The sequence below is a fragment of the Salmo salar genome, chromosome 01 (genome assembly GCF_965601325.2).
Source record: "Salmo salar chromosome 01, fSalSal1, whole genome shotgun sequence".
Lineage (NCBI taxonomy): Eukaryota > Metazoa > Chordata > Actinopteri > Salmoniformes > Salmonidae > Salmo > Salmo salar.
In genome coordinates, this window is record NC_138291.1 from 67,124,617 (window position 1) to 67,144,369 (window position 19,753).

Here is a 19,753-nt window from a genome sequence, read left to right on the forward strand (position 1 = left end):
TCCGGAGACACCTGAAACCCCACCTCTTTAAGGAATACCTAGGATAGGATAAAGTAATCCTTCTAACCCCCCCCCCCCCCCCCCCCTTAAAAGATTTAGATGCACTATTGTAAAGTGGTTGTTCCACTGGATATGATATGGTGAATGCACCAATTTGTAAGTCGCTCTGGATAAGAGCGTCTGCTAAATGACTTAAATGTAAATGTAAATTGATTTAATGCGCAGCACAGCAGTAGGTTGGTTTGTGCAGCGGTGCTGTCGAGATATATTGTTAAAGCTGTGTTCCTGATGAGCTGTGTTAAAGCATCCATTATTGATGTTGTGTCTGTGGTCTTACTGCAGAACAGAGACCCTTTGGGGACACCACTGTTTTACAGTCGAATAAGTGAGAGCTTGCACTGTGTTTTGAAAAGCAAATCTGTTGGTTTCCAAAGGCAATATATCTATAGTACTTTGCTGTCTGAGGGCTGCCTTTGTCTGAAACCCATATAGTGTGTTTGTAATGAACACGAGGGGAGACAGAGAGCTGGTTTAAAGCGCAGGGCCCAGCAGGTGTTTATTGCGAAGGACCACAGGAGGAGGCAGGTAGCTGAGTCCAGGGGCAGGCAGAAGGTCATACACAGGGGGTCCAAAAGGACAACAGTACAGGCAGGGAAAAGGCATAGTCCGGGAGATCAGGCAATAAGTAGATAACAAGAAATCCGATAGGCTAAGGTACAGGCAGGCAAAAGGCGTCGTTAGTGAGGCAGGTAAATACTATCATAAACGTGAGGAGTAAATCGCAGGAAAAACAGAGGTCCGAAAGAAGTGTCACAAAACAAATAATACCTCACAGTGATAGGGTGTAAAGAACTGAACTAAATAGTGTGTGATAATGACATACAGGTGTGTGAACAGGTGATTAGAATTCATGTGATTGGGATCTGTAGAGTGAGCTGCGTTCATGGGATCTAGGTGTTTTGAGAGTGTGAGCTAGAAAGTGGGCTGGAAAGTGAGCTGCTTTTAGGGGATCTACGTGTTTGAGGGTGTGAGTTGGAAGCAGACGTCAGTGTTTTTAAAAAATGGATGCGTGTAGTAGTGTTATATTTAATGTGAATGTTTTTTTAAACCGCTGTAGATCAGTTTGGTTCACTCAAGTGACTAACAACCTTTACATAAATGGGACATTTAGTGTTAAATGAATTGAAGGTCATGTAAACAATAGAGCAACACATTTTACTTGTGGTGGCCTAAAGCTAAATCATGAAACAATCACATGTTCAAAAAACTGTTTAACGTTTCATGTCTGATAACAATGTTATGTCATTCTCCATAATCTCATGGTTGACTGCCGCCACGACCAGTGAAGTAAGGGTTATGTAATTCTCATTATACATTAATATACATTCTCTCAGTCAGGTCACCTCAGGTCAAGTGTCTACTTAACAGAGACCAGACGGACATCAGTATCCCACTACTCATACCCACTCAGTTCAAATCACTTCCATTGATTATATCAGTAATCACTGCTATTGATCTTTTAACAGGCAACAGCTTGAACCAGAGTGTGCTACACAGTGTCGTCCCTGAGCCCCAACGCTATGACACCATGGTACCTTTCCTGCTGGAAGGGCCGGAGCGCAAACCACTCAGCCAGCTCACGTCCAGGGTAAATATTCATAAAACGGCCTTTTAGCGGCACTGGTGAAATGTTTTAATTTTTAATTTGACCTTTATTTAACTAGGCATGTCAGTTAAGAAGAAATTCTTCTTTTCAATGACGGGCTAGGAACAGTGGGTTAACTGCCTTGATCAGGGACAGAACGACAGATTAATGCTAATACGCTGCTCATAACTCAGCCAACCATACATGTCAGCCTGCCTGCCGGACTGCCTCTGGTCTCTTCTGTTGTTCCAGTCATGAGCCCATAATAAATCCCCATCTCTGTTTATCCTCAGCTGATTCCCCTTTGTGGTTGTTACTGAAAGCTCACTCCCCACAGTGTTAAATGGCCCCTCTGTTGTTTGTTTCGTATGAGCTAAGCCCAGAGGCTCCACACACTATGAAATTATTCCCCCAACTTGCCAGCTTCCTATACTCTACAAATGGACAAAGTGCACAAAAAGCAACATTTTGAAATGGTTTGGGGGATGGGAGAAAACTAGACTGTCTGGTGTTGTAACAAAGTCAGGTAGCAACCGGATTTGAAACAGTCTAACCATTGTGCTAAAATGTATTGGACCGATGGGCTTAGTTGTGGATGGCCAGCAAATGCAACCTAACACTTGTCATCCTTGACATACCAGAACTGTAAGCACAGCAAGGATTTATAAGACATAATAGAGGTCCTAGCTATGAACCATGTGTCACTTTTTATATATTTTTTTTATTTTAACCTTTATTTAACTAGGCAAGTCAGTTAAGAAGAAATTCTTATTTACAATGACGGCCTTGTTCAGGGGCAGAACGACAGATTTTGACCTTGCCAGCTCAGGGATTCGATCCACCAACGTTTTGGTTACTGGCCAATGCTCTAACCACTAGGATACCTGCCGCCCCATGCCTGAAATCCATTCAGTTATTAAAACCAGGTAAATCAGCACATTTTATCTCTGCTATTACATGGGGTCATTGAGCACATTCTGCAATTGAGTCTGTGGTTTTAGGGTAGCTTCAGATTGGGAAACCCAATTCGTCCAGCCCACTAGGACTTAGTGAGAGAAATGAATGTTTGAAATCCAGGATCCCCCAATGCACCACAATGATACCGTTCCAGTCAAGGAAAACAGGGGAGTGTTGAGGAGTACTCCCAGAATATTTAAAACAGCCATTTCTTTCCAAGAGTTATACCTCAGTGCATAGGTTTTTCCTAGCTGGAGGAAATACTATGTTAGTCTTTCAACTTCACACTCTCTCAACTTCCTCAATGCTGAGCTTGAGCTTTACTTTGATGACATGGGGAGGGTATTAGTAAAATAACAACATCTCTGAAATGAGAAGGAGTCATGAGTGCTGACAAAGTAATGCATCAGAATGTGTTATAGTTTGTCTGGAAAAAGGAAGAGATTCTAGTTATTTAGTTAGGACAGAATTTAGGTGAAAGTTCATTTGATTTTATTCGAGAGATATTCCAATGTCATGACACGACATAATCAATTGAGTTTGACAACAATGTCCATTTGTATTGTTCGGGAGCCAGCTGTTATAGCCATGTTGACCATTCCAACATATTCTTCAGTTTTATTATTATTTTATCAGCGATGATATCCAACTCATTTTTCCCTCGCCGGTTATTTTTATTGAGCTGTTTTCGGTGCCACTAGAAGTAGCAAGCCAATATCACAGTCATCCTGAGTCAGGACAGTGGGGTGATGACCACAAATGGACCCACCATGGACCTACTGTCAACCCACTGGGTTTCTGGCAGAGAAACAGCCCTAACCTGAACAGAGCCTAGCAGGTCTGAGCCAAGTCTCATCTGTCTTAGTATCATCTGACTGGGACAAATGTTCACTCTGTCTCTGTCTGCCTATCTTTATCTCTGCCTGTCTCCATGGCCCTGCATATCTGTGTCTATCTCTGTGAAATCCGTGGGGTTTAAGGCAGTGTTTCCAACCAACTAAGTCAAGATGCAATCAAAATGCCTACCTGCGTGTCTGTGTACCTGCTTCTACATGTGTAGTAAAATAGTTATAATGACAACATGAAGCATGGACATAAATCCATACAGATTTTTCGTAGCAGGAGGTTTTCCATCCCTACAGTTAAATAAAGTTGAAATAAAAGAAAATAATAATAAGTGTGTGGGTGTGTGTGTGTGTGGGTGTGTGTGTGTGTGTGTGTGTGTGTGTGTGTGTGTGTGTGTGTGTGTGTGTGTGTGTGTGTGTGTGTGTATGTATGTATTTCACAGTATCTGATAGCCTCTCATAAACTGTGCAACAGACCGAGATCCCCAGCCTTTTCCCATGGGCCAGTTTGGTCATAAATCATGAGTGCTGAAAAGGCGGGAGTTCTGGGGAAATTAGTGTCAGTCAGCACTGAAATATGCAGACAATCCTCAAAAATGTTGTTCTTGCACTCAAGGAAAAACACTGCTTGCTCTGCAAAAACTGATTTTTGTTTCTGCTGTTGACTAACATAAACCTGACATGGATTATTGCTATAGACCTAAGGTGTAATGATTTATTTACTGTTTTATTCTGTTTACTGTTCAACATTAGATTTGTTTTTTTTTCTCATTACTGTTGATCTCTTGAAAATTTGAGTCCAAGTTTTTTACCTAAGGGAAATGATGAACGGTACTAACGGAAGAGTCTATGACCGGGTCATCCTGGGATGGACCATTAGTAATGGGGAGGCGTTGATATGTGCTCATTAAAAACTCAGCTGGTTAGAGTCCAGATCTTTTTCCTGGTCAGGTCACGTAGTCAGCAGAACAGGGTCCTATTCATGACAACCATCAATGCCAAGGATCTGGGAACTGGAATCCCTCTTCCTAGCTCATTACCAGCATGCCCTCCTACTTCCTGTCCAGTATGTAAGCCCGGCTGGGTGTCCCGTCCCCTCACCTTTCGTGTCCTGTGTTTGTGTTCTAGAGTCATCCTGCCTCACTGAGGCTGGTGGTGGAGGCGGAAGGTGAACAACTGGTCCTGGCACTACAAAAAAACCAGTAAGTGATCATCCTATCTTCAGCTGCAAATCCCACATCCGACCTACATCATTACAGGCATCTAGTCCTTTAAAGGAATATGAACGATTTGGCGAGATGACCAGTGGATGTTGGTTTAAATCATGAATGGTTGTTTGAATTTGGAAAGATTCAATTACATTTACATATGGAGTAAACAATGATCAGATGTGCTGCACTTCAGCTAGCATATGCTGTGCCCATGGCTGTAGTACGAGCTATGGCTAAAGCTTCTACAGTATGAGGGCTGATACAGTTTCATGAAGGGGAAAAAAAGATTTCACAGAACAAATGTCTAGGCTCTTTTATGGTTTAGTCTCTCTGAAGAGTTGAAAGAGGATAGCTGATAAAGAATGACTCGAAGGGATTTTTTATATCTCCCTTTTCCCTTTCTCTCATCACCTTCTTCTCTTCCAGGTTGTGGAATATACCAGGCATGAGAACTGGGAATCCTGTGGAGTTGTGTGTATTTGTGAGATTTACTGAATATACAGTATACACGGTTTATATATACAGTACAAGCTAAGCACTTCCAAGCACTTGAGCCAGGTATCGTTTTTATCTCAATATCAAGTCATTTCTGGTTAACAATTAAGTACCTTATTGTGATTGTTTTCAATTAAAATGCTTCTCAGCTAGGACAATTTCTCAAGCAAGAATTTTGCTAGGACTGTCTGGGTGTGAAATGACTGGGGAGGGGAAAACGGAAAATCGCTGTTATTGGCAGAGTTTTGAAACTCTCTTTCTTATTCCTCTATTAACTGATTTACCACCTGGTGATGTCATCATGTAGGCCAGAACTCCATCCCACCAAAACAGGCTGAGATTTCAGGCGGTCTTTTCAAACAGCTCTTACACTAAAAGGGCATTATCATGTGCCCAAAACATAAGAGAAATAAGCTTTTTGTGGATATGGAACATTTCTGGGATCTTTTATTTAAGATCATGAAACATGGAACCCTTTACATGTTGCGTTTATATTTTTGTTCAGTATATATAAAACACAGGAAATCATGTTTTTTACTGCACTCCCACTACAAACATCAATGATCTGGTTTTCCTCTCACTTCTTCTGCCCAAATTCATCTATGTCCCTGACAAAATTTCCACCACCATATTCCTAATAATAAAAAATCCCACCCTGCTAACCCACCCACACCACCAACCCCAATGACCCGTGCATCAGCTTTGAGAGATAATTTGGCTGGTAGCTTCCATTCCCTTTCGTATGTTCCGCCTGTCCCGCTCCCTGCATTCCTTCAGATGTGTCCACTGATATCTGTTACATGTCTGTGCCCAGACACAGGTGGGGTGTGACCTCTGTGTGTGCACTGTGTGCACTGTGCAGAGTCGTACTGTGTAGGCTCGTGCCTTCTCTGTAGGATCAGGTGGTAGGAAGAAGATCTGAGTTAGAGACAACACAGAGTAATATAATTTGCTCTCTTAGTTTTTTCTGTGTAATAGCACAATATTTTCTGTCTGTACGGTTTTATTAGATTGAATTTAAGAGGCACTAAATAGCGTTCAGTGATCAGTATGGAGGTTCTGTTATTCTAAGAAATTATTTTCACCCATAATTTAGTTGCACTGTAGACAGAGTTCTAAGCAAATGGTACTCTGATGTTTATAGAGATTCTGTATGCAGTCTATACAATATGTTTGTAGGTTTTATTGGCTTTCAGTAAGAGTGTGTTTGTATATTTAAGTAAAGGACCTAACAGCGCAAACATCTTGGCCTCTAAGATTACCTGCACCCCACCTCCTGAGCCCCCAACTCAGACTCCCCCCCCCCCCAGCAAATTCAGAGGTCACATCCACATCCATCTTTAAATTGAAAGGCACCACTTGCACCCTTGTACCTAACCCTACATCCCTACTCAAAACCTGCTCATATAGCCTGCTTCAGTTTGTCACCACCCTCATCAACAAGTCCCTGTTGACCAGGGAGGTATCATCACTCTTCAAAACAATTGCAGTCACCCCCTTACTGAAGAAACCCAACCTTGAGCAGGACATCCTATCCAACTACACTGCTATCTAGAACCTAAAAGGGGTTTTCAGCTGTCCCCATAGGGGAACCATTTAAAGAACCCTTTTGTTCCAGGTAGAAACCTTTTGGACCCTTTCCACAGAGGGTTCTACTTGGACCCGAAGAGGATTCTCCTATGGGGACAGGCCCATCTACAACCTCCCGTTTCTATCAAAAGTACTGGTGAAAGTGGTTGCAAATCAGCTTCAATCCCTTCTGTCTTCCAATCCGCTGTATGCAGTTTTCCAGTCTGGCTTCTGGCCCTTGCACAACACTGAAACAGCTCTGGTGAAAGTTACGAACGATTTACTAATGGCTGCAGATTCTAGATCACCTAGCCTCCTCCTTCTCCTCTTCAATCTTCTTGCTGGTTTTGACACCTTTGACCACAACATCCTCCTGCGGCGTCTCAGAGAGCACACTGCAGTCACTGGAACTGCTCTGAACTGGTTCTCCTCCTACCTTTCTAGTAGGAAGCAATGCATCACTACATCACGATTGGACAGTCCAGATCGGAGGAGTCTACAGTCACATGTGGTGTCCCACAGGTACTATATATATTAACACCAAACCGGACACCATCTCAGCCCTAGCAAAATCTGGCAGCTGCCTAGATGACATCAGGGCATGGATGAAAGATAACTTCTTCCAGCTGAACAGCAGCAAGACTGAGGCTATGCTTATTGGGACACTCAAGCAGGTCACCAGTGCTGGAAACATCTGCCCTACAATTGACAGTGAAGCCATCCATCTGTTCTGTCATCTCCAACCTGGGAGTCAAGTTTGATCCTTCTCTGTCCTTTGATGCCCATATAAAACATATCTGCAAAACTTAAGGCTCAAACCATCGCTCTGCCAGACAGATGCAAAGAAACTTGTCTACGCGTTCATCTTTCCTTGGATCAACTACGACAACGCTCTGTTCGGGGGCCTTCCAGCCAAATAACTTCAGAGGCTACAACTTCTCCAGAATAGTTCTGCGAGAGTCCTGACCAGGACCAAGAAGTCAGCCCACATCACACCCATCCTTGCTGAACTCCATTGGCTACAGGTCAACTATAGGATTGACTTTAAAATCCTCCTCCTAGTGTTTAAAGCTTTACATGGATTGAGTCCCCCCTACATCAGCGACCACATTTTTATCAATGAGCCACCTCAAGCTCTCCGCTCCAGCAACTCACTACTGCTTCAAGTCCCCAAGACATCTATACCGTACTATGGGGGATCGAGCCTTCTGCTGCCTATGGAATGCTCTCCCTGACCATCTGAGAGCCGCTCCATCAATTGGAACTTATTAAAACAGACCTTAAAACACATTTCTACAGATTTTATTTCTTATAGTCCTAATCTGGAAAGTTATTTTAGAACCTAGCCTACTATTGCTATTTCCTGCCTTGATTTGAAATGTATGATGTTTTTATTGTATTTATTTCATTATTATCATTTATATTTGCCTATGAAGAGCTTTGAGGTAATGCTGTAATGAAAAGCGCTATACAAATTTAAATGTTTCATTATTATTATAATTATTTTATTATTCGAGGATTACTGTAAGTGGTGGTCTTTTACAGGGTTCTGCTGACTCCATAAGGTTTCTTAATTTGGCCTTCCTCCAGAGGACACCTGGTCCAGGGCCAATCTGTAAAGATCTAGGGCTACCCAAAGTAAACAGAATACCAAATCTAATTAATAAACCAATATGTAAACGACCGGCTCGATTCAGTCTTATGTAGAAAAATGTGAAATTGTGTAGAGACTCAGAGCTAGTAATTGTATATCAAACACTACAGTTGAGGAACAATGGGAAAGCAATTCTGCTTTAAAAGTTGATAAACTTGTAACCTCACTTTTGAAAAATGGCTCATGAATGTTTTGGTACACTCACCGGAGAGCTCTGCTTTGTCGACACCCATTCAGCATCATTCACACCCTCTTAAGCTTTAGCCCCCCCCTAGCTCTTTAAGGATTCACATGTGAGGCCATGTACTAAACAACCAAAGATTTCAAGACTAAAGGCTGGTTTATACTACGGTTGTGTTTGTAAATTCAATCTGGAGTGCCAGAGGGTGCTCAGAGTGCACTCTGGGCGTTGTCATATTGTCTGTTCATAAATTCAGAGCGTTTCGCTCTCGGAGCATTCAGAGTGCACACTGGACGCTCTGGCCGAGGAGCAGGGTTGACCCGACCGTTCTGACCTAACAACAGCAGTCAAGCACCCAAGCTAACTGGCTAACGTTGGCTAGCTTGCTAGCTACTTCCAGACACAAATGAAGGAAGAGCTCATTCTGACCATTTTACTCGCCCGAGCAGAGCTGGATAGGCTATTTTTGTGTTATTCGGAGCGTTGGTGACTGCAACTGTACTGCTGGCAACAATTTAATTATGCTTTTTTGCCAACGTTTACTGACACCGGGCATATTCAACGTGTGTTGAGCTTTCGTAAATTTGTAATTTATTCTTCAAATTTACCAGCTATGTCTATCGACAGTTGTCGCAGTGACATCATGAACATTCTATTGAAATTGTTACTTGCATAGTGAAGTCTTTTGTTTGGACATGTAGCTAGCTAGCTATACAATGAAACCTTAATCTCAACTCATAATGTTACTTGTTTTCTTCTTTTTTTCTTTAACTAGGCAAGTCATTTAAGAACAAATGATTATTTCCAATGATGGCCTCTCTGTGGCTCAGTTGGTAGAGCATGGTGTTTGCGATGGTGTTTGCAACGCCAGGGTTGTGGGTTCGATTCCCACGGGGGGCCAGTAAGGAGAAGAAAAAAAATGTATGAATTGAAATGTATGCATTCACTACTGTAAGTCGCTCTGGATAAGAGCGTCTGCTAAATGACTAAAAATGTTTGGAAAAAAATGGCCTACCCTGGACAATGCTGGGCCAATTGTGCTCCGCCATATGGGACTCCCAATCGCAACCGGTTGTGATAGAGCCTGGAATCAAACCAGGGTCTTTAGTGACACCTCTAGCACTGAGATGCAGTGCCATAGACTGCTGCACCACTCGGAAGCCCCTAAGGTAGCTAACCAACCAGGTTCAACTAGCAATGCAAATGGTTTTAACTAGCAGTGCAAATGGCTCTGAGATATGAATAATATTACTACACAGATCATACACGTAACGTTAGATAGCAAGTCAGCCAGCTAATGTTAGCTAGCTAGCTAACAATACGCTTTAACTTGAAATGAAAACGACTTTCTGACACAATTAGAAATGTGTAATATATGAAAATGTAGATAGCTAGACTATCTTACCCATCGTATACATGGGTGAACTCTTCTGTCATGGATGCCATGGTTGCCTTAGTTTGAAGATCCAGAGACAAGTTTTTTATACAACAGCCTTCTGTGTGTTCTCTTATCGACACCATTTGCATATTTGCAATCAAACGCCAGAATTATCTCCATCTCCTTAGCTATCATACTCTAATTCCACCAGGCCTTTCACTGATTTCGAAACTCGGTCCTCCAGAAAGTGGAGAGCAACACCTTTGTTGTTCTACTAAGTGATCTTTAAAAAAAATGTATTAGAAAGGTTTACCTACACATACTGACCAGCTCATGTAATAGACAAATGCATGCTACATAGCAGACCAATCCAAAGTCATCTCTCGGCATGTCCAGCCCACCCATTATTTCAGCCCATCATGGCTAGCGGGAATGTTCTTGACTTTTTCTCTGGCTAAACCAACTAGGCTCATAATCTAACAATTTTATTCTTATTTACAGATGGCATACAAGTTTGTTATTAAGCCACATCAAAGTTCACATGTTCAGAAGGCATTTCTGCCAAAAAACAGATTTTGATTTAAAAAAAATTGTACGTTCAAATAGCTCTCCTCTGAAGTAGTGACATGCAACATACGCCTAGTTTCCTGAAACGAGTCACATATATTAGCTAGCAGCCCTCTGGCCCTGGCTCAACAGTCTGGCCTAGAGTAAGTATAGAGCTTTCAGGGTGTGTTTGTATTTGCGTGTGCAGACGTCTGTGTATTGCTTATCATGAATAGATTGATTCCTCTATCCTCTCAGCTACAAGCACTAACAACCTGCTTAGCATTAACCGTATTGTAAGACAAAATCAGTGGCCTTGTGGTTCGTTTCTGCCCTGTGCTTGGAAGGAGTTTGATCCCTGGCCGAGTCATACCAAAGATTGTAAAAATGGGACCCGATGCATCTCTGCTTGGCACTAGCATTAAGGAGATAGACTTGGGGTAAGGCCCTGCGATCGACTAGCATCCTGTCCAGGGCGTACTTGTACATCAAGCTGCCTCACGCTACAGAAACGGGATAGGCTCCTACTCCTATGAGCTGTTCTGGCTCGCACAAGCCAAGGCTCATGCAAGGCTACTTACTTTTTACTTACAGTTATTGAGTCTCTTTAAAGCAGGGGTATTCAACTGGAAGTACTGCAGGGGGTCCTCAAAAATATTTCTACAAATAAAATAAACAAATATTAGTTTAAAAAAACATCTATGTTTTTAAAAATATCGCTAGAAACAAAAGAATACACAAATGTTGAATTACATACCTACAGTAGAAAAGAGGAGAATATCTTCTTTCTAATGTCAACTTTATTTCTCAACAAATTACACTCATTGGAGCCAATTACACTCACTTTAGTATCTGATATAGGCTTTGAAAAGCACCTGCGAATAGGCTACCAGTGCAGCAAGTGCTACTGGTAAGCTCTCTTGACTTGGACATTCATTTTTGCAAACAAATGGCTAACCTTTGTTTAACCATCTAAACAGCTGCGCTTAGCGGTAATGTGTTTCAATTTACCTTTCTAGCTAATAGGCCGTTTACACTTCCTCTTCCAATTATAATGTGGGGAGGTCAAAATAATGAAAATATCAACCAAATCTATTCATTTTAAAATGTTGATTACTTCTCCTTGCCATTATCATTCACCTGATGATAAGACATTTATTTTTTTCGTATGATGGGGTCCCTTTGTTGCCAGTTTTTCAAGGGAGGGGGTCCCTGGGCAAGAAAGGTTGGAGACCCCTGCTCTAAAGTAACAGCCCAGACCCACTTCAACTTTTTCCTTTGTTTCTTCCAGGAAATATTTGACCCAAAAAAGGGATCAATTTGTAGCTAGACCTGCTTGTTCTGTCTGACATTCATGTTGGCTCACTGTTAGCTCTATACCTGAGCAGCAGACTGAGAAATTAGGCTGACGCATCTGGCCTCCTTCTTGGATCCTGGCTCTCATTTATTCCCATTTCTGTACTTAGATTTTTGGTGTGTGCGTGTGTGTCTGTCTGTCTCGGTCTGTGTTTCTGCGTGTGTGTGTGTGCGTGCGTGCGTGTGCCTGCCAGTGGAGCAGTTTTTATTTATTCAGTCTTAGTGGAGTTAGGGCTGGCACAATTACTGTATAACCTTGTAACCGACGATTATGAATGAAGACCGTCATGACTATAACATATCCGTTATAACCGTTTAAATGTGTTTATTTTGTTGAAGAACAGCTGACTGAGTGACCACAAAGCAGCACACATAGAAATATAACTAATAGAATAGTCTTGGAACCTCTAACCCAGGCAATAGCTTCAATGTGTGTTCCAAGCCCCCTTATTATCGGGGGAGACGTTTCCGGTGCGTTGTCAGGCATTGCCAATAGGAAGGATATCTCGTTAATTATGTATCAAATTAGTTAAAATTACTAAATTACATTTACAGAATTTAAAAGCTACAGCAATGTGCTTGTGAGAGCATTTTGAAAACAGTATAACCAGTAACAAGCTGATGCTAGCTAGCTAGCCTCTTTCATAGACTTGACTGGTTAGCTAGCTAGCATCAGAGCTTTCTGGCTAATATCATAGACTGTGTCTAACATTGTTTCAGTATTTAACTTTGTTTTACAGAGCAATAGGTCTATTTACTTGTCATGTTAGTTGAAGTTAACATTAGTTTACAAAATAAATGTTCACTAAGGTGTATATTTGCTCTAGCCCCCTGTTCAGTGCATAACATGCAAATATCTAATGTTATCCTAGCTACTGTTACTTCTCTGTACCATTTCTTTTGTCATTGATATGCTCTACATTTACCTGCTTATTCCCTGGCGTTCTCCATTTTATTTGACGGATGCCCCCCGTTTATACATCCATGAACTGATTACTCATTAATTCTCCCTTCCTCCAATGTATTCCATATTGCCCACTTCCTCAACAGACAGTAGCAGAAAACTAATAGAAACATGTCTACAACCCTTTAAAAAAAAGGGTAGTAGACACTTACAGATAATAGTGTAGATTAAAACTAAAGACTGTTTCAGTATAAAGCAACAATACAAAAAATACATCATTTTAGCAAACATTTAAAAAGGCAACAGAAAATAATCCAAGAGACTTGTGACTGAATATACAGTACCAGTAAAAAGTTTGGACGCACCTACTCATTCCAGGGTTTTTCTTTATTTCTACCATTTTCTACATTGTAGAATTAAAAACCATGAAATAACACATATGGAATCATATAAAAAGCAAAAATGTGTTCAAACAAATCAAAATATATTTTTTATTTGAGATTCTTCAAAGTAGCCAGACTTTGCTGTGATGACAGTGTTGCACACTCTTGGCATTCTCTCAACCAGCTTCATGAGTTAGTCATCTGGAATGCATTTCAATTAACAGGTGTGCCTTGTTAAACGTTAATTTGTGGAATTTTCTTCCTTAATGTGTTTGAGCCAATCAGTTGTGTTGTTACAAGGTAGGGGTGGTATACAGAAGATAGCCAGTTCATATTATGGCAAGAACTGCTCAAATAAGCAAAGAGAAATGACAGGCCATCATTACTTTAAGACATGAAGGTCAGTTAATCCTGAAAATGTCAAGAACTTTTAAAAGTTTTTTCAAGTGCAGTTGCAAAAACTATCAAGCAGTATGATGAAACTGGCTCTCATGAGGACCGCCACAGCAAAGTAAGACCCAGAGTTACCTCTGCTGCAAAGGATAGGTTCATTAGAGTTACCAGCCTCAGAAATTGCAGCCCAAATAAATGCTTCACAGAGTTAAAGTAACAGACACATCTCAACATCAACTGTTCAGAGGAGACTGCGTGAATCAGGCCTTCATGGTCGAATTGCTGCAAAGAAACCACTACTAAAAGGACACCACTAAGAAGCAGAGACTTGCTTGGGCCAAGAAACTCGAGCAATGGACATTAGACCAGTGGAAATCTCTCCTTTGATCTGATGAGTCCATATCTGAGATTTTTGGTTCCAACCGCCGTGTCTTTGTAAGACGCAGAGTAGATGAACTGATGATGTCCGCATGTGTGGTTCCCACCGTGAAGAATAGAGGAGGAGGTGTGATGGTGTGGGGATGCTTTGCTGGTGACACTGTCAATGATTTATTTAGAATTCAAGGCACACTTAACCAGCATGGCTACCACAACATTCTGCAGCGATACGCCATCCCATCTGATTTGCGCTTAGAGGGACTATCATTTGTTTTTTAACAGGACAATGACCCAAAACACACCTCCAGGCTGTGTGAGGGCTATTTGACCAAGAAGGAGAGTGATGGAGTGCTGCATCAGATGACCTGGCCTCCACAATCACCCGACCTCAACCCAATTGAGATGGTTTGGGACCGCTGAGTGAAGGAAAAGCAGCCAACAAGTGCTCACCATATCTGGGAACTCCTTCAAGACTGTTGGAAAAGCATTCCAGGTGAAGCTGGTTAAGAGAATGCCAAGGCAAAGGGTGGCTACTTTGAAGAATCTAAAATATTAAATATATTTCGATTTGTTTAATACTTTTTTGGTTACCACATGATTCCAAGTGTGTTTTTTTCATAGTTTTGATGATGTCTTCACTATTATTCTATAATGAAGAAAAAAGTAAAAATAAAGAAAAACCTTTGAATGAGTAGGTGTGTCCAAACTTTTGACTGGTTCTGTATATTTAATAAAAAATAGACCAGATAAATTACTCACATCAAGCAGAAAAAACTATTAAAAAGAAAATGAAAAAAAAAAATTCTGCATTTATTTTAGAAGATGCAACAATTGTTAATGAAACATACATTGGATGACTTGGTGAAGGTGTGGTAGAGAGAAGCTGTCTGTTTTCCTTCCCCTCCTTCATACATGGTGTTCATTTGGAGAGTCCTGTTTTATTTATTTTATTTAAGCTTTATTTTACTGGAGAGTCCTGCGAACATCAACATAATAAACGTGTAATTCTGAACAGCACAATAATCCTAATTGATAACTTTGACATATTGGCATGATATACGAAATATAATGGGTACCAGCATAGCCCCATAACCTCCGTAAAGTCTGTAGACATGCTTAAAGATTTTCAGTCAAGCATGTTGCCATGATTTGTAGAAGCTGTTGTTGACTAGAGTAAATATTAATCATAAATACATACAAAGTTTGTTGATGTACAATATGCTGATTGAGGAGGGGTATTCATTAGAAAGTTGGTGGTGGGTTGCATGTGGATGGTAGTCATGGATTATGATGGATGTTAGTCATCAAATAATTCATATTCAAATGTAGTCCAGATCAGCTAAACATTCACATTTGGAAATCACTGTTCTTGTTACAAATGCATGACTATTGTTATGGTTTCATGATGACACTTGAATAAACACATGGTGGTAGGTAATTACACTCATGAGAGGCTGGCACGATGTGGGCAACTTATACAGGTCCATTGTGCACAGAAAAAAATCTTGTGGGGCCCCTACCAAGCTGCAACAACAGAGAACTGGAACTCACATTAATTAGGACAGGTACACGTGGCACATAGACCTACAAAAAATATGTGCATGTTTTGTGAACTAAAAAAGTTTTATAAACCCATTTTTTTACATCACAAAGTGCGTTATAGATACCCAGCCTAAAACCCCAAAGAGCAAGCAATGCAGAGGTAGAAGCACAGTGACTACCTGGCTGAGCTCGATCAGCAGGGGTCTGGGACAAGGTAGCACGCCTGGTGAAATCAGGCAAGGGGTCCACAGCTGCAGTTGGACCAGCAGCACGGGATCAGCTACACGACCAGGGGCTCAGGTCATCCGGGAGGGGAGACACAGAAAGAGAAAGAGAAAGAGAGAGAGAGAGAGAGAGAGGGGTGGGGGGATTAATGGGAGCGAAAAACCCTCTGGGTCAAAGGGGGGGTCAAAATCAAAAGTAACATTCTGTATCTGGTGTGGCCACGAGCTGCATTAAGTACTGCAGTGCATCTCCTCCATATGGACTGCACCAGATTTGCCAGTTCTTGCTGTGAGATGTTACCCCACTCTTCCACCAAGGCACCTGCAAGTTCCCGGACATTTCTGGGGGGAATGGCCATAGCCCTCAACAAACGATCCAACAAGTCCCAGACGTGCTCAATGGGATTGAGATCCGGGCTCTTCACTGGCCATGGCAGAACACTGACATTTCTGTCATGCAGGAAATCACGCACAGAACAAGCAGTATGGCTGGTGGCATTGTCATGCTGGAGGGTCATGTCAGGATGAGCCTGCAGGAAGGGTACCACATGAGGGAGGAGGATGTCTTCCCTGTAATGCACAGCGTTGAGATTGCCTGCATGACAACAAGCTCAGTCCGATGATGCTGTGACACACCGCCCCAGACCATGACGGACCCTCCACCTCCAAATCAATCCCACTCCAGAGTACAGGCCTCGGTGTAGCGCTAATTCCTTTGACAATAAACGCAAATCCGACCATCACCTCTGGTGAGACAAAACTGTGACTCGTCAGCGAAGAGCACTTTTTTGCCAGTCCTGTCTGGTTCAGCGATGGTGGGTTTGTACCCATACGCGACGTTGTTGCCCGTGATGTCTGGTGAGGACCTGCCTTACAACAGGGCTACAAGCCCTCAGTCCAGCCTCTCTCAGCCTATTGTGGACAGTCTGATTACTGATGGAGGGATTGTGCGTTCCTGGTGTAAATCGGGCAGTTGTTGTTACCATCCTGTACCTGTCCCGCAGGTGTGATGGTTGGATGTACGGATCCTGTGCAGGTGTTGTTACACGTGGTCTGCCACTGCGAGGACGATCAGCTGTCCGTCCTGTCTCCCTGTAGTGCTGTCTTAGGCGTCTCACAGTACGGACATTGCAATTTATTGCCCTGGCCACATCTGCAGTCCTCATGCCTCCTTGCAGCATGCCTAAGGCACGTTCATGCAGATGAGCAGGGACCCTGGGCATCTTTCTTTTGGTGTTTTTCAGAGTCAGTAGAAATGCCTCTTTAGTGTCCTAAGTTTTCATAATTGTGACCTTAATTGCCTACCGTCTGTAAGCTGTTAGTGTCTTAATGACCGTTCCACAGGTGCATGTTCATTAATTGTTTATGGGTCATTGAGCAAGCATGGGAAACAGTGTTTAAAGCCTTTACAATGAAGATCTGTGAAGCTATTTGGAATTTTATGAATTATCTTTTAATTATCTTTTTTTGCTGAGTTTCGTTTAAATAACCATCTGCATTTTGAATGTCTTTTTCTTGTTATTTTATTAACGAAAGCATAAAGATGTTGATGAAGAAATAATGTACCGCTGTTTTGAGTTAGAAATGTAACACTTCAGAGTACTTAAGCATCAAATACATTGCAAGTAGGGGGATGTTAACACCTACTAATTGGGCTACAAGTGTTTGAAAACCTGTTTTCAAAATACCACCAGCTGTCCATCACTACTGTAAATAAAAACACAGCATCTTATTTACATCTTGTTTACATTCTTTATTGTAACCTCAATGTCACAAATAATTTGTATCTACCTTTCCAATTACTTTTAGTAATAGTTTGGGATTAATTTGATTAATATTATGGTATTTATATTCCAAGAAAAACGAAAAATCCTCTGGGTTTCCGTTAGGATGGAATGGAAAATATGGCGCTGTACAACATGACGGTCGGAGAAGGCTACACAGTACTGGGCTATTTAGCTAAAGAATCCCCGTATCATGTGCGGGCATGCGGGAGACCGGGGTTCAATTCCCCAAAGGGGAGGAAGGAGTAGGCTGTCCTTGTAAATAAGAATTTGTTCTTAACTGACTTTCCTAGTTAAATAAAGGTTACACTAAGAGCATAACATTTCTACACTATAATTTTAGTCTAACCAATACCCAAACGAAGATTCAGTCAAAATAAAAAATCTCAATGATTTATCAAGACCAGTCCCCATGCTTGTCTCAGAGCAGTGCGAAATGGTGCTAAAATAGTTGTAGGCTATTGCTTCAAATTCTATTGCTTCTAACTTGAATATGCTCTTTAAATAAATAAGACCTACACCACTTTTAACAGCACATTACGCAACACTAGTGAGACTCATGTTGCCTACGGTAGGCCTACAGTATATCAAAAATATGATGTGACTCTCCACCAATAATTATATATAGAGGATTGTAGGATTCTAAATTAAAACCAAAAGCCGCCTCATGGGTCTCCCGGTGGCGGCCGGCATGGGTATCTGTAGCAATGCATTTTGTATTGCGATGCGGTGGCTGCGCCACTGGGGAGGCCCCATCCACAAAGTATCAAAATACAGAGAGGTGTTGGTAAAGGTATATTGTCCTGCTAATAGCCCATAATGGGCTATTATAATACTGTACATGGTGTCCAGGTCAGCATAACCAAAACATTGCGCCACTCCGGAGCCAAGACCAATATGACCAATATATATTGTCCTGCTAATAACAGGGTTAATATTATATCTGTGAGAATATCCAAGGGGCTTTTATATAATTCTAAATTAATGATAATAATAATCGCTTTGTTTAAAAAATAACAATATTTGAGATTATTTTGTTTTCAAATAACGTAAAATGTGCAAGGAAAAGGCCATTCTTGAACATGGGGTGAGACATTGTTACTAATTTGTAAATAAAGCCAGTTTGTTATTTATAATTATTTATTTCTGTTTTTAGAGGGAGAGAAACCAAAAACCTACAGTCATCTCATGGTTCTCCCAGTCGAGGCCGGCACAAGTATTAAACCATCATCTGTAGCAACACAGCTTGCACTGATACTGTATGCAGTGTCTTAGACCGTTGCGCTACTCAGGCGCTGTACAACATGACTGGTCGGGAGTGGGCTACAGTATTACAGTAAGAGCAAAATATATAATAAGAAAAACCTTAGTGTAACAACAGTTTTAGTAAGTAATACTTAAGTCGTGCACAATTATCAGTTTCTATTTAGGTTTATGTCACCCATTCATTGCCAGTTCGAGATATAGTAGGACCCAAAAGCATAATCAGTGCCCCTTCAGCTGGTCTGGAGCAATTAAGTAGTGACGTAGGGTACAGTACTACGTACTGAGGAAGCACAGTTCCCGCTCAGCCCAGTCAAAACTGTTCGCTGCTCTGGCACCCCAATGGTGGAACAAGCTCCCTCACGACGCCAGGACAGCGGAGTCAATCACCAACTTCCGGAGACACCTGAAACCCCACCTCTTTAAGGAATACCTAGGATAGGATAAAGTAATCCTTCTAACCCCCCCCCCCCCTTAAAAGATTTAGATGCACTATTGTAAAGTGGTTGTTCCACTGGATATCATAAGGTGAATCCACCAATTTGTAAGTCGCTCTGGATAAGAGCGTCTGCTAAATGACTTAAATGTAAATGTAATGTAAATGTACTAAACCACAAATTACCTCCAAGTAATGCAGCATAATCGCAAAACCTTTAGTGGAGCAACCACTGTAGAAGCTAATAACAATGACACAGTCATGATACTGGTGATAGAGCTGATGGAATGTCTTTCTCCCTGTGTTGCTTGGTCAGGAACCCATCAACCGCAGCTCTCGTGTAATTTCCATCTGTGGTCAGCACGGGGAGAAGCTGCCAGATGTGCTTGGCAGATCTGAAAGAGAGGCACGATGTTATTTCAAATCGAGTTATGTCCACTTGACAATTGAACAGAATTCAATCTTCTTCATGCTGATTATCTGTACAACATACAGATACTGTAGCAATACAGTACAAACAGATTAAAACATAATATGGAATATAATACAGATACAGATATGCACATGTGGTGGTTTCAAATAATAGTGTTACTACTGGAAGCTGGCTCT

The 19,753-nt window shown here is 41.5% G+C and overlaps 1 protein-coding gene across 2 annotated transcripts in view; it reads left to right on the forward strand.

The window, feature by feature from the left end:
• Positions 1 to 19,753, forward strand: part of adam12b (ADAM metallopeptidase domain 12b) — a 169,787-nt gene that overhangs the window by 23,238 nt on the left and 126,796 nt on the right. For both annotated transcript variants that reach the window (XM_014204336.3, XM_014204340.3), the window contains exons 2-3: positions 1,527 to 1,648; positions 4,576 to 4,649. In XM_014204336.3, coding sequence (XP_014059811.2) covers positions 1,527 to 1,648; positions 4,576 to 4,649 — 196 coding nt within the window. The remainder of the gene's footprint in view (positions 1 to 1,526; positions 1,649 to 4,575; positions 4,650 to 19,753) is intronic.